Below are 23,674 nucleotides of genomic sequence, written 5' to 3'. Positions count from 1 at the left end.
CCACCACCATATTCAGACCCAGAACACTAAGATAAGCCTGTCATTACAAGGTGCTTAGCTGGGAGTGGTGATTGTTTATGATATTAGAATAGTTGCCCGTTAAGGTGCGCGTATACTGGGACTGTGAGGAATGCCGTACTGGGTAGGTGACGGCCACATGGGAAAAGAACGTGCTTTCGACCGTTGGGTGCAACCACCCACACACACCGTGACCGCAAGACCCTCCACACACCCTCAGCTCTGTCTGAACGTTCACCTATTGACATATCTACAAGATATTATTATTGGTGGGTTTGGTTCAAATGGAATCCCTTTCCACTGTAAAGACTAGAAAGAGACTGTTCCAAGCCCTTGATGGGTTAAAATGTACATCTCCATCTTTAAGAAGACCCTTTAATACCACTTGTTAAACTGTACATCTCCATCAAAAAAGATATGCTGTGTTTTACATTTACATTTACGTCATTTAGCAGACGCTCTTATCCAGAGCGACTTACAGTAGTGAATGCATACATTTCATACATTTTTTTTTTCCTGTGCTGGCCCCCCGTGGGAATCGAACCCACACCCTGATGTTGCAAACACCATGCTCTACCAACTGAGCTACAGGGAAGGCTTTAATCACTACACATGCGTGTTTTTACGGCAGGGCTAGCGTGGCAGGGCTAGAGGAAGCAGGGAGTAGAGGGCTGGCTGGACGGAGGAAGCAGAGAGTAGAGGGCTGGATGGACGGAGGAAGCAGAGAGTAGAGGGCTGGATGGACGGAGGAAGCAGAGAGTAGAGGGCTGGATGGACGGAGGAAGCAGGGAGTAGAGGGCTGGATGGATGGAGGAAGCAGGGAGTAGAGGGCTGGATGGATGGAGGAAGCAGGGAGTAGAGGGCTGGCTGGACGGGAGGAAGCAGAGAGTAGAGGGCTGGATGGATGGATGGAGGAAGCAGGGAGTAGAGGGCTGGATGGATGGATGGAGGAAGCAGGGAGTAGAGGGCTGGCTGGACGGAGGAAGCAGGGAGTAGAGGGCTGGCTGGACGGAGGAAGCAGGGAGTAGAGGGCTGGCTGGACGGGAGGAAGCAGAGAGTAGAGGGCTGGATGGACGGAGGAAGCAGGGAGTAGAGGGCTGGATGGATGGATGGAGGAAGCAGGGAGTAGAGGGCTGGCTGGACGGAGGAAGCAGGGAGTAGAGGGCTGGCTGGACGGGAGGAAGCAGGGAGTAGAGGGCTGGATGGATGGACGGAGGAAGCAGGGAGTAGAGGGCTGGATGGATGGACGGAGGAAGCAGGGAGTAGAGGGCTGGATGGATGGACGGAGGAAGCAGGGAGTAGAGGGCTGGATGGATGGAGGAAGCAGGGAGTAGAGGGCTGGATGGATGGACGGAGGAAGCAGGGAGTAGAGGGCTGGATGGATGGAGGAAGCAGGGAGTAGAGGGCTGGATGGATGGAGGAAGCAGGGAGTAGAGGGCTGGATGGATGGATGGAGGAAGCAGGGAGTAGAGGGCTGGCTGGACGGAGGAAGCAGAGAGTAGAGGGCTGGATGGACGGAGGAAGCAGGGAGTAGAGGGCTGGATGGATGGACGGAGGAAGCAGGGAGTAGAGGGCTGGATGGATGGAGGAAGCAGGGAGTAGAGGGCTGGATGGATGGAGGAAGGCAAACTAAGTGTTTTCATGTTCAATATCATGGTGTTTTGCTAAGGACAATGCCTTGGCTTGTGGAGCAAGGCTGGTGCTTACAGGGTGACGACAGCGTCAGGGTAGATCTGACTGGAGAAACTACACGTTTTATTGACAGTTCCTTTAAAGAGATGGAAATTGAGAGACATGCAGGCAGAGAGACCGAGAGCTTTGCTTTGGTTCCAGGCACAATGTCTCCTGAATGAGTCACTTTAAATTCATAGAGGAAGATGTATGTGCTCACACACACACACACACACACACACACACACACCTCTTCTCGCAGGCAAAAGACTACACACCTATGCACTCTCACACACACACACGTAGAAATATATTCTCTCAAACACACGTTTTACTGAGCAGATGGCTGGCCGTGGCACTCCGGTGATGAGCCAGAGTATAAGGTCTTGTCTATCTGTCACATTTACTACAGTCCAGTTACAGGCCTCGACTGGCCAGACAGAGCAACTTACTACAGGCCAGATACAGGCCTTCGACCGGCCAGACAGAGCAACTTACTACAGTCCAGTTACAGGCCTTCGACCGGCCAGACAGACCAACTTACTACGGACCTTTTCTCAACTGGCTTTTTATTGAAGCTGGGATGTCTGCATTTGAGAAGACCTACTACAGACACCTGAATAGGCAGATCCCTCTGTACTGACAACACTGAGAGACAGAGGGAGACAGAGGGAGAGCTACAGAAGTGGATCCCACCCTGGTCCCCCAGTACTCCCCAGCCCCACCCTGGTCCCCCAGTACCCCCCAGCCCCACCTGGTCCCCCAGCCCCACCCTGGTCCCCCAGTACTCCCCAGCCCCACCCTGGTCCCCCAGTACTCCCCAGCCCCCCCCACCCTGGTCCCCCAGCACCCCCCACCCTGGTCCCCCAGTACCCCCCAGCCCCACCCTGGTCCCCCAGCCCCACCCTGGTCCCCCAGTACCCCCCAGCCCCACCCTGGTCCGCCAGCCCCACCCTGGTCCCCCAGTACTCCCCCAGCCCCACCCTGGTCCCCCAGTACTCCCCCAGCCCCACCCTGGTCCCCCCCAGCCCCACCCTGGTCCGCCAGCCCCACCCTGGTCCCCCAGTACTCCCCCAGCCCCACCCTGGTCCCCCAGTACTCCCCCAGCCCCACCCTGGTCCCCCAGTACCCCCCACCCTGGTCCCCCAGTACCCCCCACTCTGGTCCCCCAGCCACACCCTGGTCCCCCAGGCACACCCTGGTCCCCCAGGCACACCCTGGTCCCCCAGGCACACCCTGGTCCCCCAGGCACACCCTGGTCCCCCCAGCACCACCCTGGTCCCCCCAGCACCACCCTGGTCCCCCAGCACCACCCTGGTCCCCCAGCACCACCCTGGTCCCCCAGTACCTCCCAGCCCCACCCTGGTCCCCCAGTACTCCCAACAGTAAACATTTATTGTTGTAGTCCTGGACAACCACACCTGATTCAACTGATTGAGGACCTGATGATTAGTTGACAAGTTGAATCAGGTGTATTACAACAACGTGTACTGTTGGGGGTACTGGAGGACCGGAGTTGGGAAACACTGAGCTAGAGAGAGTTCTGGGACCGGGTGAATACGGTCCCCGTTATTGTAATACTGCCCAGAGAGTCTTGTTGAACACACAGTATAGAACACCTGGTTAATGAGGCCCCCAACACACACACACACACACCTGCCCCCCCCAATACACACACCTGCCCCCTCCCCCCTCCATACCTGGTGAAGTCCGTCATCTCCATCATAATCATACACATCTGCTTGGCCAGGACGATGATGTCGTTGCCGGAGTCGTCCCACTTGGACACCTCAGCGTCCAGCTTGCTCTTCTCCTCCTGGAAACTGGCCACCTGCTCAGCGATCTTGGCCTTCTGCTCCTGGGGCAGCTGGGCCATGATAGCCTGGTAGAGGAGGAGAGGAGAGAGTTATACAACAGAACACTGAGCTGTTATAGCCTGGTAGAGAAGGAGAGGAGAGAGAGTACTATGTCAGATGAATACATGACAGTACACTACAGAGAGCACGGGGAAGCTGGGCTACGGCAGGCTGATTTGTCAAGACCAGTATCCTAATAGACAAAATGTCTGCCTGCCTGCCTGCCTGCATGCTACGGGAGGGATGAGAGGAATCATGCCGTTGACTAAATCTATTTAGTAGAGCCAAAAATATTTTCTAGTAGCCTGTTCTACTCTGGAGCTGTGGTACTATAGAGATGTGTCGTAGTCTGGGTCTATCTGTGGTACTATAGAGATGTGTCGTAGTCTGGGTCTATCTGTGGTACTATAGAGATGTGTCGTAGTCTGGGTCCATCTGTGGTACTAAAGAGATGTGTCGTAGTCTGGGTCTATCTGTGGTACTATAGAGATGTGTCGTAGTCTGGGTCTATCTGTGGTACTATAGAGATGTGTCGTAGTCTGGGTCTATCTGTGGTACTAAAGAGATGTGTCGTAGTCTGGGTCTATCTGTGGTACTATAGAGATGTGTCGTAGTCTGGGTCTATCTGTGGTACTATAGAGATGTGCCGTAGTCTGGGTCTATCTGTGGTACTATAGAGATGTGCCGTAGTCTGGGTCTATCTGTGGTACTATAGAGATGTGTCGTAGTCTGGGTCTATCTGTGGTACTATAGAGATGTGTCGTAGTCTGGGTCTATCTGTGGTACTATAGAGATGTGCCGTAGTCTGGGTCTATCTGTGGTACTATAGAGATGTGCCGTAGTCTGGGTCTATCTGTCGTACTATAGAGATGTGTCGTAGTCTGGGTCTATCTGTCGTACTATAGAGATGTGTCGTAGTCTATCTGTGGTACTATAGAGATGTGCCGTAGCCTGGGTCTATCTGTGGTACTATAGAGATATGCAGTAGTCTGGGTCTATCTGTGGTACTATAGAGATGTGTCGTAGTCTGGGTCTATCTGTGGTACTATAGAGATGTGTCGTAGTCTGGGTCTATCTGTGGTACTAAAGAGATGTGCCGTAGCCTGGGTCTATCTGTCGTACTATAGAGATGTGTCGTAGTCTGGGTCTATCTGTGGTACTAAAGAGATGTGTCGTAGTCTGGGTCTATCTGTGGTACTATAGAGATGTGTCGTAGTCTGGGTCCATCTGTCGTACTATAGAGATGTGTCGTAGTCTGGGTCTATCTGTGGTACTAAAGAGATGTGTCGTAGTCTGGGTCTATCTGTGGTACTATAGAGATGTGTCGTAGTCTGGGTCTATCTGTGGTACTATAGAGATGTGTCGTAGTCTATCTGTGGTACTATAGAGATGTGCCGTAGTCTGGGTCCATCTGTGGTACTATAGAGATGTGTCGTAGTCTGGGTCTATCTGTGGTACTATAGAGATGTGTCGTAGTCTGGGTCTATCTGTGGTACTATAGAGATGTGTCGTAGTCTGGGTCCATCTGTCGTACTATAGAGATGTGTCGTAGTCTGGGTCCATCTGTGGTACTATAGAGATGTGTCGTAGTCTGGGCCTATCTGTGGTACTATAGAGATGTGCCGTAGTCTGGGTCTATCTGTGGTACTATAGAGATGTGTCGTAGTCTGGGTCTATCTGTGGTACTATAGAGATGTGCCGTAGTCTGGGTCTATCTGTGGTACTATAGAGATGTGTAGTAGTCTGGGTCTATCTGTGGTACTATAGAGATGTGGCGTAGTATATCTGCAGAGCAACTCCGCTGTCCTCAGACCTGAATCATTATAAATTGATTCACGTTTTCCTCCTCCTCCTCTTAGACCTGAGGCTACTATATGTGTTGCACATTGCCAGGCCACCTGAGGCTACTATATGTGTTGCACATTGCCAGGCCACCTGAGGCTACTATATGTGTTGCACATTGCCAGGCCACCTGAGGCTACTATATGTGTTGCACATTGCCAGGCCACCTGAGGCTACTATATGTGTTGCACATTGCCAGGCCACCTGAGGCTACTATATGTGTTGCACATTGCCAGGCCACCTGAGGCTACTATATGTGTTGCACATTGCCAGGCCACCTGAGGCTACTATATGTGTTGCACATTGCCAGGCCACCTGAGGCTACTATATGTGTTGCACATTGCCAGGCCACCTAAGGCTACTATATGTGTTGCACATTGCCAGGCCACCTGAGGCTACTATATGTGTTGCACATTGCCAGGCCACCTGAGGCTACTATATGTGTTGCACATTGCCAGGCCACCTGAGGCTACTATATGTGTTGCACATTGCCAGGCCAACTAGACCATTTATTTCACCAGTTCTCCTCCAGCGTAGCCTCAGTTCTCTTTTGACTCCTCAATAGATATTTCTATTCTTGGTATTGTTTACGCAATTTCACTTTTTGTGGACCTAAACTATGTAATTCAAAAATTAAATATGGCGATTGAAAATAGCATGGACTCCGACTTTCATAATTATTCCCATTTAAAAGCTACAACTTAAGGACAAACTTTATTCGAATAGTTTGGAAAATACTCCTCATAACTTTGTCTTAATGCTTTTATAATACTTCTGTAAGTAGGATCGGGCTTTTGGTTGACACATTTCTGTCTTATAGAGCATTGCGCAACTGTACGGTTTATTTACATTTCTTATTCGATTTCTATATCTTACTATTTATTTATTCTCTCATGTTTTTGGTTTATTCCAAAACAAGTTAACTTTCTGAGATACTCTAACAGAGAGTTCGAGGCTCATTTAGTGTTTGATCAGGAAATAGCGCGGCAGGAGAAATGTAGCGAGCATTAAACTGAAAAGCGGCTTAAAAATCGGACAGGTCAAACGGACAGGAAATAGAAACGGTGAGTTTTTATAAAACAACAAGAGCCTGAAGTATCCGCTATAAAAATAGGTTTAGTTTATTGGCCCAGATCATCTGACATTCAAAGGGGGGAGAAATAATTTTCTGAACGGATATTTCGCGATGCTTTGATAATATAGACTCTGAGCGATGTCTACATTGTTCTCTTGCTATGTGTCAACATAAAATATATTCAGTAGAGTTCAGTAGAGGTGAATTCATTAAGGGGTGGAAGCTGGGATCGTAACCCGTTCTAAGGTGCTGAGTAATGTCATCGCGGTAATACATGATACTCTGGCAGCACAATTTGGACAAAATATCTCATTGTGATTTTTTTTTTGGGTGGGGGGGGGCACAGATATTACAATTGCGATTATTAATTGTGATTTTTTAAACACTTATGTGAAAACTTGTTAATTCCATTAGACATGGTTAAAACTGTCAGGGTACAGCACATCTAACTGGAGATCAGATGAATTAATACATACTGTGCAAACTGAATACAAAATGAAGAAACTAATATTTTCCAACATTGTTTATACTTACAATATATAGGATTATTACACCTACATAAAAATGTATTTAACATTATCTTCAATATAGTGTGCTATAAGTGCGGCACTTACTGATTAATGAATTGAAGTTCTGAGTTCCTATTTTACCGTGAGTTCTTAAACAACCTAAGTCAATTATGTATATAGGCTGCAGATGGAACAGGATTGAGCCTACTGATTGCAAGGTGCAGCCTGTGTCCTAAACAGAGTCTGGTCCAGTCATCAACGCCACGGTCTTTGCCGCGCCTGGTCCAGTCATCAACGCCACGGCCTTTGCCGCGCCTGGTCCAGTCATCAACGCCACGGCCTTTGCCGCGCCTGGTCCAGTCATCAACGCCACGGCCTTTGCCGCGCCTGGTCCAGTCATCAACGCCACGGCCTTTGCCGCGCCTGGTCCAGTCATCAACGCCACGGCCTTTGCCGCGCCTGGTCCAGTCATCAACGCGGGGACATGATCATAGATCAGCACTCGGACACCTGATTAAGGCTGGTAACTTTCCCCAAAACTCCCTGGTTTTTCCAGGAATTCTGGCTGGAAGATTTCTGGAATTACGAGGGAATAGGTAGGAAATATGGGAATCCTCCAACCAGGATTTCTGGTAAACCAGGGAATGTTGGGAACATTACCGTAATTTCGCAACCCTACGATGCGTACAGGCCTCTGAAATACGCTCATGTGATTGATTAGTGACCTTGCCCTAAAAGAGACCTGAAAAACACGCGCTCTCCCCCAGAGCCAATCCTTAGGATTTAGTTCAGAGGAAACGCTGGCAGGCACATACCAAACAGCCTTTATGTTTTAATAAAGACGGCCTTCAGGTCAAGTCCCAACGCTCTAAAATTAATTCATTTCCTCGTCTTCATTCCTAAGGCTTAGAGCAACTGAAGATGTCTCTTTAATAAAAAAAGGTTGATTATACTCTTTTTAATGTTGTTTTTAAAAACAATGTCACAGACCTAAAACATTATCCAAGGTCAATGATACAGGCCTTGCTCTAAAAAAAAAAACAGCTGGTAGAGAAGGTCGCAGCTGAACCTGAAGACGTGACAGAAAAGACAATAGAATGATTGTAGTTCCGTAGGAAATGAGAAACATACGTTCTTACTATACTGATGCATAACAAATGGGGCTGATGAGGCCAAATTAGCTGTGGCGTTTCCACACCAACACGTCTCAATGTAGCCCCCTCATTTGGCCCAGCGACTGGATGTATTCACACATGTACCGCCAAGACAACGGAGGAAATAATAAAAAAGAGAGAGACCACAGCAGACAGACTTCCTTAATTGTACGTGTGTGGTGTGTTGTTGTATTCTGTGTGCGTGCGCTTCTGTAGGCCTTCTCTCTGTGTGTGTGTGTGTGTGTGTGTGTGTGTGTGTGGTAGGAGAGCAGCTATGTGAAGTGGGAGAAGTTGAGTTTGGGGACAGTATTAACCTGAGTGTTCTGTTGACAAGAGGCTGGAGAGAGAGAGATAAATCTAATGCCCCGTGGCACCACAACAGACAGAGAGAGATAAATCTAATGCCCCGTGGCACCACAACAGACAGAGAGAGATAAATCTAATGCCCCGTGGCACCACAACAGACAGAGATAAATATAATGCCCCGTGGCACCACAACAGACAGAGATAAATCTAATGCCCCGTGGCACCACAACAGACAGAGAGAGATAAATCTAACGCCCCGTGGCACCACAACAGACAGAGATAAATCTAATGCCCCGTGGCACCACAACAGACAGAGAGAGATAAATCTAATGCCCCGTGGCACCACAACAGACTTCCTTAATTGTCTGCTCTTCATTTCCTTCCAACACAGCTCAGAACAGGCTTGTGTCCCAAATGGCACCCTATTCCCTATGAAGTGCACTACTCATAATCAGAGCCCTATGGTTATTGATTGCACTATATAGGACATAGGTTGCCATGTGAGAGACAGGCCAGAGGGAATACAAACGTGGAGAGAAGAGGGGCCATGACATCTAAAGCATTTACAATATATTCTTAAAGGAACTATAATAGTGTGTGTGTGTGTGTGTGTGTGTGTGTGGTACTACTTTTGACCATTTGGTAGCACCCCTGTCATCAGTGGTTTTGTCTAGGAATTCACACTACGCCAAACAACTAAATATTAAATGCATTAGCTAATCCATCTGAATTAGCTAGGCGGCCTAGTCACTAGCTAATATTGTGATTTAATAACTCTGGTCTCTAAGCCTGTGTTATGGTTTCCATGTTAAACAGCTTAGACCTGACCCATGAATCTGGGCGTCGGGCAGATTAGTGGCTAATCCACCGTAACACAGAAACAGTAATCCCAGATTTAAAGTATTCCGTTTAAATTCAGATATGCTTCCCTTACTGGAAAGGTCTGGGGAATTTTTCAAGGTGAGTCAGATCAGAAAGGAATCATCTATGAATACCTTTCCTGTGGTATGAAGGTTTACAGTGGAGATCAGACCAGAGAGGAACCATCTATGAATACCTTTCCTGTGGTATGAAGGTTTACAGTGGAGATCAGACCAGAGAGGAACCATCTATGAATACCTTTCCTGTGGTATGAAGGTTTACAGTGGAGATCAGACCAGAGAGGAACCATCTATGAATACCTTTCCTGTGGTATGAAGGTTTACAGTGGAGATCAGACCAGAGAGGGAAAAAACTCAAAGATCAGTGAGCATCTGAATGGAAGTTCAGAGAACGAGGACATTCAACAAGCACAGCACTTACAAAAATGACTGATGATCGGCTGAGAGAAATTGTTGACAAAAAAGACTGTGGGGGGGGGGGGGGGGGGGGGGGGCTGTTTGGTTAGCCTTGTCTATGTATGCGGATGACTCAACACTATACACGTTAGCCACTACAGCGACTGAAATGACTGCAACACTTAACAAAGAGCTGCAGTTAGTTTCAGAGTGGGCGGCAAGGAATAAATTAGTCCTATATATTTCTACAACTAAAAGCATTGTATTTGGGACAATTCATTAATTCACTAAACCCTAAACCTTAACTAAATCTCGTAATAAATAATGTGGAAATTGAGGAGACTAAACTGCTTGGAGTAACCCTGGATTGTAAACTGTCCTGGTCAAAACATATTGATACAACAGTAGCTAAGATGGGGAGAAGTCTGTCCATAATAAAGCCCTGCTCTACCTTCTTAACAACACTATCAACAAGGCAGGTCCTACAGGCCCTAGTTTCTACCTTCTTAACAACACTATCAACAAGGCAGGTCCTACAGGCCCTAGTTTCTACCTTCTTAACAACACTATCAACAAGGCAGGTCCTACAGGCCCTAGTTTCTCCCTTCTTAACATCACTATCAACAAGGCAGGTCCAACAGGCCCTAGTTTCTACCTTCTTAACAGCACTATCAACAAGGCAGGTCCTACAGGCCGTTGTTTTGTCACACCTGGACTACTGTTCAGTCGTGTGGTCAGGTGCCACACAGAGGGACTTAAGAAAATTGCAGTTGGCTCAGAACAGGGCAGCACGGCTGGCCCTTGGATGAACACAGAGAGCTAACATTGACATATATATTATTAATATCTCCTGGCTCAAAGTGGAAGAGAGATTGACTTCATCACTACTTGTTTTTGTAAGTGGTGTTGACAAGCTTAAGATACCGAGCTGTCTGTTTAAATTACTAGCACACAGCTCAGACACCCATACATACCCCACAAGACATGCCACCAGAGGTCTCTTCACAGTCCCCAACTCCAGAACAGATTGCGGGAGGCGAACAGTACTACATAGAGCCATGACTACATGGAACTCTATTCCACATCAGGTACAGTTGAAACTGGAGTTTACATACACTTAGGTTGGAGTCATTAAAACTGGTTTTTCAACACTCAAATTTCTTGTTAACAAACTATAGTTTTGGCAAGTCGGTTAGGACATCTACTTTGTGCATGACAAGTAATTTTTACAACAATTGTTTACAAACAGATTATTTCACTTATAATTCCAGTGGGTCAGAAGTTTACATACACTAAGTTGACTGTGCCTTTAACCTGTCTGGGCTAGGGGGCAGTATTTTCACGGCCGGATGAAAAACGTACCCAATTTAAACAGGTTACTACTCCTGCCCAGAAACTAGAACACGCATATTATTAGTAGATTTGGATAGAAAACACTGAAGTTTCTAAAACTGTTTGAATGGTGTCTGTGAGTATAACAGAACTCATATGGCAGGCAAAAACCTGAAAAAAAATCCAACCAGGAAGTGGATTGTAGTTTTTCAAGACTGGGCCTATTCAGTATACAGTAACTTAGGGTTCATTTTGCACTTCCTAAGGCTTCCACTAGATGTCAACAGTCTTTAGAACGTGCTTCAGGCTTTTGCAGTCAACAGAGAGTGAACAAGACCTCCTGGAGTCTGATGACCGAGAGAATGACAGGCCACAATTACGCGCGTTCACGTGAGGTAGCTGTGTTCCAAAACGTTTTTTTCAAGACACTGGAATCGTCCGGTTGGAATATTATTGAAGTTCTAAGTTAAAAATGCCCTAGAGATTGATGTTTTACAACGTTTGACATGTTTCAACGAAAGTAAATATAACTTTTTGTCGTGAAATTTTCGGCGCGCTTCCTACATTTGGAGTAGTTTACTGAACGCGCAAACAAGGAATTATTTGGACAAATTATGGACTTTATCTAACAAAACATTTATTATGGACCTGGGATTCCTGGAAGTGCCTTCTGATGAAAATCAAAGTGAATATTTATAATGCTATTTATGATTTTAGATGACTCCAAAATGGCGGCTATCTGTATTGCCTAGTGTATTTTTCTGAGCACAGTACTCAGATTATTGCAAAGTGTGCTTTCCTCACGAAGCTTTTTTGAAATCTGTCACAGCGGTTGCATAAAGGAGATGTTCATCTATAATTTTTTGAATAACAGTTTAATATTTTATCAACGTTTATGATGAGTATTTTTGTAAATTGTTGTGCTGATTCGCCGGCAGTATTGGAGGCAAAATATTTTCTGAACTTCACGCGCCAATGTAAAATGCTGTTTTTGGATATAAATATCAACTTGATCGAACAAAACATACATGTATTGTGTAACATGATGTCCTAGGAGTGTCATCTGATGAAAATCGTCAAAGGTTAGTGCTTCATTTCGCTGTGTTTTGGGTTTTATTGACACATGTCCTTGCCTGGAAAATGGCTGTGTGATTATTTTTGTCTATGTACTCTCCTAACATAATCTAATGTTTTGCTTTCGCTGTAAAGCCTTTTTGAAATCGGACAATGTGATTACATCAAGGAGACGTGTATCTTTAAAACGGTGTAAAATAGTCGTATGTCTGAGAAAGTTGAATTATGACATTGCTGTTTTTCACCCTGATATTTCACTGGCTGTGTCCCGCAGGTGGAACGCTAGCGTCCGACGTAGCCCATAGAAGTTAAACAGCTTGGAAAATTCCAGAAAATGATGTCATGGCTTTAGAAGCTTCTGATAGGCTAATTGGCATCATTTGAGTCAATTGGAGGTGTACCTGTAGATGTATTTCAAGACCTACCTTCAAACTCAGTGCCTCTTTGCTTGACATCATGGGGAAATCAAAAGAAATCAGCCAAGACCTCAGGGAAAAATTTTTTTTAGACCTCCACAAGTCTGGTTCATCCTTGGAAGCAATTTCCAAGCGGTTGAAGGTACCACGTTCATCTGTACAAACAATAGTACGCAAGTATAAACACCATGGGACCACGCAGCCGTCATGCTGCTCAGGAAGGAGACGTGTTCTGTCTCCTAGAGATGAACCTACTTTGGTGCGAAAAGTGCATATCAATCCCAGAACAACAGTAAAGGACCTTGTGAAGATGCTGGAGGAAACAGGTACAAAAGTATCTATATTCACAGTAAAACGAGTCCTATATCGACATAACCTGAAAGGCCGCTCAGCAAGGAGGAAGCCACTGCTCCAAAACCGCCACAAAAAAGCCAGACTACGGTTTGCAACTGCACATGGGGACAAAGATCGTACTTTTTGGAGAAATGTCCTCTGGTCTGATGAAAGAAAAATATAACTGTTTGGCCATAATGACCATCGTTATGTTTGGAGGAAAAAGGGGGAGGCTTGCAAGCCGAAGAACACCATCCCAACCGTGAAGCACAGGGGTGGCAGCATCATGTTGTGGGGGTGCTTTGCTGCAGGAAGGACTGGTGCACATCACAAAATAGATGGCATCATGAGGCAGGAAAATTAAGTGGATATATTGAAGCAACATCTCAAGACATCAGTCAGGAAGTTAAAGCTTGGTAGCAAATGGGTCTTCCAATAGGACAATGACCCCAAGCATACTTCCAAAGCTGTGGCAAAATGGCTTAAGGACAACAAAGTCAAGATATTGGAATAGCCATCACAAAGCTCTGACATCAATCCTATAGAAAATGTGTGGGCAGAACTGAAAAAACGTGTGCGAGCAAAGAGGCCTACAAACCTGACTCAGTTACACCAGCTCTGTCAGGAGGAATGGGCCAAAATTCACCCAACTTAGTGTGGGAAGCTTGTGGAAGGCTACCCGAAACGTTTGCCCCAAGTTAAACAAAAAGGCAATGCTACCAAATACAAATTGAGTGTATGTAAACTTCTGACCCACTGGGAATGTGATGAAAGAAATAAAAGCTGAAATAAGTCATTCTCTCTACTCTTATTCTGACATTTCACATTCTTAAAATAAAGTGGTGATCCTAACTGAGCTAAGACAAGGAAGTTTTACTAGGATTCAATGTCAGCAATTGTGAAAAACTGATTTTAAATGTATTTGGCTAATGTGTATGTAAACTTCTGACTTCAACTGATGCAAGCAGTAACAAAAATACATCTTATGGAACAGCAGGAACTGTGAAGCAACACAAACATAGGCCCAGACACATGATTTGGTACTGTATATATGTGGTAGTGGTGGAGTAGGGGCCTGAGGGCACACAGTCTCTGAATGTATTGTAATGTTTTTAAAAACTGTATAAACTGCCTTAATTTTGCTGGACGCCAGGCAGAGTAGCTGCTGCCTTGGCAAAATACAAATCACAGCCAGTCCCGACTCACTCCCTGTCCCTTCCCCTTACATGTTGTCAGATCTGTCCTGGCAGCTAGTATGAGAGAGGGGGAGTCTGGGTAACCATGTCTGTCTGAATGGAGAGTCCAGGCTAGTATGAGAGAGGGGGAGTCTGGGTAACCATGTCTGTCTGGAGAGTCCAGCTAGTATGAGAGAGGGGGAGTCTGGGTAACCATGTCTGTCTGAATGGAGAGTCCAGCTAGTATGAGAGAGGGGGAGTCTGGGTAACCATGTCTGTCTGAATGGAGAGTCCAGCTAGTATGAGAGAGGGGGAGTCTGGGTAACCATGTCTGTCTGAATGGAGAGTCCAGCTAGTATGAGAGAGGGGGAGTCTGGGTAACCATGTCTGTCTGAATGGAGAGTCCAGGCTAGTATGAGAGAGGGGGAGTCTGGGTAACCATGTCTGTCTGAATGGAGAGTCCAGCTAGTATGAGAGAGGGGGAGTCTGGGTAACCATGTCTGTCTGAATGGAGAGTCCAGGCTAGTATGAGAGAGGGGGAGTCTGGGTAACCATGTCTGTCTGAATGGAGAGTCCAGGCTAGTATGAGAGAGGGGGTCAAGGGAGTCCTGGCGTGAACAAGGTGTATTACCCACTGAGACGGCCTATAGAGGGGTGGAGGAAGAGAAGGGTGTGTGTGTGTGTGTGTGTGTGTGTGTGTGTGTGTGTGTGGACTCACCCTGGCACTCTGGCCTGCGATAAGCTGGTCATCTTCTGTCTGAACACTGGTCCTGCTGCGAACATCAAAGTCCTCCGTCTCAAAGTCAGAGTCATCCAGCTCTTCAGGAGTCTACAGGAGAGGGAGAAGGGAGAAGAGAGAGGGAGAAGAGAGAAGAGAGAGGGAGAAGGGAGAAGAGAGAGGGAGAAGAGAGAGGGAGAAGAGAGAGGGAGAAGAGAGAGGGAGAAGGGAGAAGAGAGAGGGAGAAGGGAGAAGAGAGAGGGAGAAGAGAGAGGGAGAAGAGAGAGGGAGAAGAGAGAGGGAGAAGAGAGAGGAGAAGGGAGAGGGAGAAGGGAGAAGAGAGAGGGAGAAGAGAGGAGAGAGAGAGAAGAGAGGGAGAAGAGAGAGGGAGAAGAGAGAGGGAGAAGGGAGAAGAGAGAGGGAGAAGAGAGAAGAGAGAGGGAGAAGAGAGAGGGAGAAGAGAGAGGGAGAAGAGAGAGGGAGAAGAGAGAGGGAGAAGAGAGAGGGAGAAGAGAGAGGGAGAAGGGAGAAGAGAGAGGGAGAAGAGAGAGGGAGAAGAGAGAGGGAGAAGGGAGAGGGAGAAGGGAGAAGAGAGAGGGAGAAGAGAGAAGAGAGAGGGAGAAGGGAGAAGAGAGAGGGAGAAGAGAGAAGAGAGAGGGAGAAGAGAGAGGGAGAAGAGAGAGGGAGAAGAGAGAGGGAGAGGGAGAAGGGAGAAGAGAGAGGGAGAAGAGAGGGAGAAGAGAGAGGGAGAAGGGAGAAGAGAGAGGGAGAAGAGAGAGGGAGAAGAGAGAGGGAGAGAGAGAGAGAGAGGGAGAAGAGAGAGGGAGAAGAGAGAGGGAGAAGGGAGAAGAGAGGGAGAGAGGGAGAAGGGAGAAGAGAGAGGGAGAAGGGAGAAGAGAGAGGGAGAAGGAGAAGAGAGAGGGAGAAGGGAGAAGAGAGAGGGAGAAGGGAGAAGAGAGAGGGAGAAGGGAGAAGAGAGAGGGAGAAGGAGAAGAGAGAGGGAGAAGAGAGAGGGAGAAGAGAGAGGGAGGAGAGAGAGGGAGAAGAGAGAGGGAGAAGGGAGAAGAGAGAGGGAGAAGGGAGAAGAGAGAGGGAGAAGGGAGAAGAGAGAGGGAGAAGAGAGAGGGAGAAGAGAGAGGGAGGAGAGAGAGGGAGGAGAGAGAGGGAGAAGAGAGGGAGAAGAGAGGGAGAAGAGAGGGAGAAGAGAGGGAGAAGAGAGGGAGAAGAGAGGGAGAAGAGAGGGAGAAGAGAGGGAGAAGAGAGTTGTGAGGTGATGGAAGGAAAGGGGGGAGGGAAGAGGAAACGAACAGGGTAGTAAGAGGAGGAATGAGGAGAAAGGGAGGGAACAGGGAAGGAGAAAGGGAGGGAACTAAATTAGAAAATATTGTGTGGTAAAAAGCTGTTAGAGCAGTGTGATGTATGACAAATGCCCCGGTGTAGCCAGCTACAGCAGTCACAGAGGAACAAATGCCCCAGTGCTGCCAGCTACAGCAGTCACAGAGGAACAAATGCCCCGGTGCAGCCAGCTACAGCAATCACAGAGGAACAAATGCCCCGGTGCTGCCAGCTACAGCAATCACAGAGGAACAAATGCCCCGGTGCTGCCAGCTACAGCAATCAGAGGAACAAATGCCCCGGTGCTGCCAGCTACAGCAATCAGAGGAACAAATGCCCCGGTGCTGCCAGCTACAGCAATCACAGAGGAACAAATGCCCCGGTGCTGCCAGCTACAGCAGTCACAGAGGAACAAATGCCCCGGTGCTGCCAGCTACAGCAATCACAGAGGAACAAATGCCCCGGTGCTGCCAGCTACAGCAGTCACAGAGGAACAAATGCCCCGGTGCAGCCAGCTACAACAGTCACAGAGGAACAAATGCCCCGGTGCTGCCAGCTACAGCAATCAGAGGAACAAATGCCCCGGTGCTGCCAGCTACAGCAATCAGAGGAACAAATGCCCCGGTGCTGCCAGCTACAGCAATCAGAGGAACAAATGCCCCGGTGCTGCCAGCTACAGCAATCAGAGGAACAAATGCCCCGGTGCTGCCAGCTACAGCAATCACAGAGGAACAAATGCCCCGGTGCTGCCAGCTACAGCAATCACAGAGGAACAAATGCCCCGGTGCTGCCAGCTACAGCAATCAGAGGAACAAATGCCCCGGTGCTGCCAGCTACAGCAATCAGAGGAACAAATGCCCCGGTGCTGCCAGCTACAACAGTCACAGAGGAACAAATGCCCCGGTGCTGCCAGCTACAGCAATCACAGAGGAACAAATGCCCCGGTGCTGCCAGCTACAACAGTCACAGAGGAACAAATGCCCCGGTGCTGCCAGCTACAGCAGTCACAGAGGAACAAATGCCCCGGTGCTGCCAGCTACAACAGTCACAGAGGAACAAATGCCCCGGTGCAGCCAGCTACAGCAATCACAGAGGAACAAATGCCCCGGTGCAGCCAGCTACAGCAATCACAGAGGAACAAATGCCCCGGTGCTGCCAGCTACAGCAATCACAGAGGAACAAATGCCCCGGTGCTGCCAGCTACAGCAATCACAGAGGAACAAATGCCCCGGTGCTGCCAGCTACAGCAATCACAGAGGAACAAATGCCCCGGTGCTGCCAGCTACAGCAATCACAGAGGAACAAATGCCCCGGTGCTGCCAGCTACAGCAATCACAGAGGAACAAATGCCCCGGTGCAGCCAGCTACAGCAATCACAGAGGAACAAATGCCCCGGTGCAGCCAGCTACAGCAATCACAGAGGAACAAATGCCCCGGTGCTGCCAGCTACAGCAATCACAGAGGAACAAATGCCCCGGTGCTGCCAGCTACAGCAATCACAGAGGAACAAATGCCCCGGTGCTGCCAGCTACAGCAATCACAGAGGAACAAATGCCCCGGTGCTGCCAGCTACAGCAATCACAGAGGAACAAATGCCCCGGTGCTGCCAGCTACAGCAATCACAGAGGAACAAATGCCCCGGTGCTGCCAGCTACAGCAATCACAGAGGAACAAATGCCCCGGTGCTGCCAGCTACAGCAATCACAGAGGAACAAATGCCCCGGTGCTGCCAGCTACAGCAATCACAGAGGAACAAATGCCCCGGTGCTGCCAGCTACAGCAATCACAGAGGAACAAATGCCCCGGTGCTGCCAGCTACAGCAGTCACAGAGGAATGTCTTCTTCCTCTCCTCCCCAGCAGCCTGCCATGGGAAACTGCAAACGTTAAATGACGTGTAATGACGGTGCGACCAGAGCCCCCTACAGGTGCGACCAGAGCCCCCTACAGGTGCGACCAGAGCCCCCTACAGGTGCGACCAGAGCCCCCTACAGGTGCGACCAGAGCCCCCTACAGGTGCGACCAGAGCCCCCTACAGGTGCGACCAGAGCCCCCTACAGGTGCGACCAGAGCCCCCTACAGGTGCGACCAGAGCCCCCTACAGGTGCGACCAGAGCCCCCTACAGGTGCGACCAGAGCCCCCTACAGGTGCGACCAGAGCCCCCTACAGGTGCGACCAGAGCCCCCTACAGGTGCGACCAGAGCCGCCTACAGGTGCGACCAGAGCCGCCTACAGGTGTTGAATGTTCTCTAAATTGAATGTTAATGAAAGCCCTCATCTCTGTGCACTATTTGCATCAGCTGGTATCAAAACCTGGGGGAGTACAGAAATGTTTCTCTTTGGCAGCAGGTTATTGCTGTGACGGGGGGGTATCATGGTCAACATATAAATATGATTTTAACGCTTTCTTTAACGCATTCTTCAAATAGTGTTTGTGCCACTGCTGTTAACTTGTCAATATTGCATTAATAGTTTATGATAAGATTGGAGACAGTCTTCCTTGTCCTTCATCATAGTCTTAACCATTTTTCATGGTTAAGACTATAAGCCATTTAAGTGAAGGAGTAACAAATAGCCCGTAGACTCACATGATTATGACAACAGTGCAGTAAATGACAGTTAGGGCTCATTAAATAGTGCACGACGTAGTGTCTAGTGTGTACACTCACCCTGATCATCAGCACGGCCTTGCGGATGTCACGGACTCCATCGTAGACCAGACGAGAGGCGTCGATGAACTCGTTCTCGTCAACAGGGAGAGTGGGGTTGGCACTCAGAGCCTCTACCGCTGCCTCCACCTGCTCTGTGAACCTGGGCATGACTGGAGGAGGTGGCAGAAACAAGGGATGTCAATCAAATGTGTAATGTTGTATCTATTGTACACAGGAAAAACAGCAGAATGACAGGTCTCAATGTATCCCAACACCACACTGGTCACCAACAGGCTACTCAGCCCACAGCTCAGCTCCATAGTGATCATAAAGACCAAAAGCAGAAAGCTGAGTACCTGTGATCTCCAGCGAGGTCTGGGTGAACAGCAGCACCAACATAGCACATTACCTAATCCAGAATACGTTTGTATTTGTCCTTTAACGAGGCAAGTCAATTAAGAACTAATTCTTATTTACAATGACGGCCTAGAAACAGTGGGTTAACTGCCTTGTTCAGGGGCAGAATGACAGATTTGTACCTTGTCAGCTCAGGGATTTGATCTAACAACCGTTCAGTTACTGGCCCAACGCTCTAACCACTAGGCTACCTGCCGCCCCGAACCTGGTCACTAACCACTAGGCTACCTGCCTCCCCGAACCTGGTTACTAACCACTAGGCTACCTGCCGCCCCTACACTCTAACCACTAGGCTACCTGCCGCCCCTGGTTACTAACCACTAGGCTACCTGCCACCCCGAACCTGGTCACTAACCACTAGGCTACCTGCCGCCCCTGGTTACTAACCACTAGGCTACCTGCCCTCCCCGAACCTGGTCACTAACCACTAGGCTACCTGCCGCCCCTCCACTCTAACCACTAGGCTACCTGCCGTCCCTACACTAACCACTAGGCTACCTGCCTCCTCTACACTCTAACCACTAGGCTACCTGCCGCCTCTACACTCTAACCACTAGGCTACCTGCCGCCTCTACACTCTAACCACTAGGCTACCTGCCGCCTCTACACTCTAACCACTAGGCTACCTGCCGCCTCTACACTCTAACCACTAGACTACCTGCCTCCTCTACACTCTAACCACTAGACTACCTGCCTCCTCTACACTCTAACCACTAGGCTACCTGCCGCCCCTCCACTCTAACCACTAGGCTACCTGCCTCCCCTCCACTCTAACCACTAGGCTACCTGCCTCCTCTACACTCTAACCACTAGGCTACCTGCCTCCTCTACACTCTAACCACTAGGCTACCTGCCTCCCCTCCACTCTAACCACTAGGCTACCTGCCTCCTCTACACTCTAACCACTAGGCTACCTGCCTCCTCTACACTCTAACCACTAGGCTACCTGCCCCCCCCTACACTCTAACCACTAGGCTACCTGCCTCCTCTACACTCTAACCACTAGACTACCTGCCTCCTCTACACTCTAACCACTAGACTACCTGCCTCCTCTACACTCTAACCACTAGACTACCTGCCGCCCCTACACTCTAACCACTAGACTACCTGCCGCCCCTACACTCTAACCACTAGGCTACCTGCCGCCTCTACACTCTAACCACTAGGCTACCTGCCTCCTCTACACTCTAACCACTAGGCTACCTGCCTCCTCTACACTCTAACCACTAGGCTACCTGCCTCCTCTACACTCTAACCACTAGGCTACCTGCCGCCCCTACACTCTAACCACTAGGCTACCTGCCGCCTCTACACTCTAACCACTAGGCTACCTGCCGCCTCTACACTCTAACCACTAGGCTACCTGCCTCCTCTACACTCTAACCACATGGCTACCTGCCTCCTCTACACTCTAACCACATGGCTACCTGCCTCCTCTACACTCTAACCACTAGACTACCTGCCTCCTCTACACTCTAACCACTAGGCTACTTGCCTCCTCTACACTCTAACCACTTGGCTACCTGCCTCCTCTACGCTCTAACCACTAGGCTACCTGCCTCCTCCACGCTCTAACCACTAGGCTACCTGCCGCCCCTACGCTCTAACCACTAGGCTACCTGCCGCCCCTACGCTCTAACCACTAGGCTACCTGCCTCCTCTACACTCTAACCCCTAGACTACCTGCCGCCTCTACACTCTAACCACTAGGCTACCTGCCTCCTCCACACTCTAACCACTAGACTACCTGCCTCCTCTACACTCTAACCACTAGGCTACCTGCCTCCTCTACACTCTAACCACTAGGCTACCTGCCTCCTCTACACTCTAACCACTAGGCTACCTGCCTCCTCTACACTCTAACCACTAGGCTACCTGCCTCCTCTACACTCTAACCACTAGACTACCTGCCGCCTCTACACTCTAACCACTAGACTACCTGCCTCCTCTACACTCTAACCACTAGACTACCTGCCTCCTCTACACTCTAACCACTAGACTACCTGCCTCCTCTACACTCTAACCACTAGGCTACTTGCCTCCTCTACACTCTAACCACTAGACTACCTGCCTCCTCTACACTCTAACCACTAGGCTACCTGCCGCCCCTACACTCTAACCACTAGGCTACCTGCCACCTCTACACTCTAACCACTAGGCTACCTGCCTCCTCTACACTCTAACCACTAGGCTACCTGCCTCCTCTACACTCTAACCACTAGGCTACCTGCCTCCTCTACACTCTAACCACTAGACTACCTGCCTCCTCTACACTCTAACCACTAGACTACCTGCCTCCTCTACACTCTAACCACTAGACTACCTGCCTCCTCTACACTCTAACCACTTGGCTACCTGCCTCCTCTACACTCTAACCACTAGGCTACCTGCCTCCCTCTACACTCTAACCACTAGACTACCTGCCTCCTCTACACTCTAACCACTTGGCTACCTGCCTCCTCTACACTCTAACCACTAGACTACCTGCCTCCTCTACACTCTAACCACTAGACTACCTGCCTCCTCTACACTCTAACCACTAGACTACCTGCCTCCTCTACACTCTAACCACTTGGCTACCTGCCTCCTCTACACTCTAACCACTTGGCTACCTGCCTCCTCTACACTCTAACCACTAGGCTACCTGCCTCCTCTACACTCTAACCACTAGGCTACCTGCCTCCTCTACACTCTAACCACTAGGCTACCTGCCTCCTCTACACTCTAACCACTAGGCCACCTGCCGCCTCTACACTCTAACCACTAGACTACTTGCCTCCTCTACACTCTAACCACTAGGCTACCTGCCTCCTCTACACTCTAACCACTAGGCTACCTGCCGCCTCTACACTCTAACAACTAGGCTACCTGCCGCCCCTCCACTCTAACCACTAGGCTACCTGCCGCCTCTACACTAACCACTAGACTACCTGCCTCCTCTACACTCTAACCACTAGGCTACCTGCCTCCTCTACACTCTAACCACTAGGCTACCTGCCTCCTCTACACTCTAACCACTAGACTACCTGCCTCCTCTACACTCTAACCACTAGACTACCTGCCTCCTCTACACTCTAACCCCTAGACTACCTGCCTCCTCTACACTCTAACCACTAGACTACCTGCCTCCTCTACACTCTAACCACTAGACTACCTGCCTCCCCTACACTCTAACCACTAGACTACCTGCCTCCTCTACACTCTAACCACTAGGCTACCTGCCGCCCCTACACTCTAACCACTAGGCTACCTGCCTCCTCTACACTCTAACCACTAGGCTACCTGCCGCCCCTACACTCTAACCACTAGGCTACCTGCCTCCTCTACACTCTAACCACTAGGCTACCTGCCTCCTCTACACTCTAACCACTAGACTACCTGCCACCTCTACACTCTAACCACTAGGCTACCTGCCGCCCCTACACTCTAACCACTAGGCTACCTGCCGCCTCTACACTCTAACCACTAGGCTACCTGCCGCCCCTACACTCTAACCACTAGACTACCTGCCCATAGAATATGGAGTCCACTCTCTTTAAAAAAAAAAATACAATTAAAAAAAGTACTGCACTATAAAGGAGTTGGGACTCAACCCCCTGGTATAGACAGAGAGAACAGAGAGAGAGATGTTACCTGTGTTAGTGAGTAGCTTGGTGGCCTCCAGAACCTTCTCTGTGTAGACTCCAGGCTCATAATTGTCCATCTCACATGTGACCACATGGACCACTCGGGCAGCGCGGCCACGGATGGCGCCGGCCGTACGGTCCAGTCCGTCCACATCCTTCTCCTGCAGCGCTATCACACACTTGTTCACATCCTCCAGAATGTGGTTCTCTGGAAGGCAAGAATCAACCAACGTGTTTATTCATATAGAGACTACTAGAACCACGTTGCTTGACAGAAACTGGGTTCTGAATCTCTAGTCCTCCAGAACAAACAGCAGAGGAATCAGAAAGTGTCATGGGGTAAACTCTGTAGCTCGCTGACGATCCTACGGAAACTATCTGTTTTACAGGACAGTCTTCCAGACGAGCTGCTTTCTCCCTCTTCATGCCAGATAAGATTATAGGTATATGTTTGTTTACCTACACACTCCCGAAACAAGGACACGGACCTGTGAGACAGGCAGCGTCTGTGGGTAACAGAGCGGTGTTTAAAAGCGGGAAATCTTCATCCTTCATGGCCGATGTGTTAGCGTCGTACCTGGATTAACACGGGGACAAACAGCTAGACTCCTTATTAATGGAAGAGCCATCCTCTCAGCTTACTTATGTCTCTCTGCGTAAAGCAACCAACCAGTCTGGTTGAGTCCCAAATGGAACCTCGTTCCTTACATAGTGCACTACCCACCATAGGGCTGCCATTTGGGCCTCGTCAGAGCGTGTCCTTGGTTCGGGAGGTGAGAGGAGTCACTGTGCTTATTGTTTAAGGCCCAGCAAGCTCAACGCTTCATCACAAACTGACAAGATCAGCAGATTGAACCCTCGTCATATATATATGGCTCCACACTGACCTG

The 23,674-nt window shown here is 49.0% G+C and overlaps 1 protein-coding gene across 2 annotated transcripts in view; it reads right to left on the bottom strand.

The window, feature by feature from the left end:
- ctnna1 (catenin (cadherin-associated protein), alpha 1) overlaps window positions 1-23,674 on the bottom strand; it is a 212,327-nt gene that overhangs the window by 45,888 nt on the left and 142,765 nt on the right. For both annotated transcript variants that reach the window (XM_029720388.1, XM_029720389.1), the window contains exons 13-16: window positions 22,792-22,992; window positions 18,760-18,911; window positions 14,757-14,867; window positions 3,390-3,571 (exon numbers count right to left, since the gene is read on the bottom strand). In XM_029720388.1, the coding sequence (XP_029576248.1) occupies window positions 3,390-3,571; window positions 14,757-14,867; window positions 18,760-18,911; window positions 22,792-22,992 (646 nt within the window). The remainder of the gene's footprint in view (window positions 1-3,389; window positions 3,572-14,756; window positions 14,868-18,759; window positions 18,912-22,791; window positions 22,993-23,674) is intronic.

Source organism: Salmo trutta, chromosome 3 (assembly GCF_901001165.1).
Source record: "Salmo trutta chromosome 3, fSalTru1.1, whole genome shotgun sequence".
NCBI classification, from domain to species: domain Eukaryota; kingdom Metazoa; phylum Chordata; class Actinopteri; order Salmoniformes; family Salmonidae; genus Salmo; species Salmo trutta.
The sequence above is the reverse complement of the archived record's forward strand: the minus strand, read 5'-3'. Positions and strand labels throughout refer to the sequence as shown.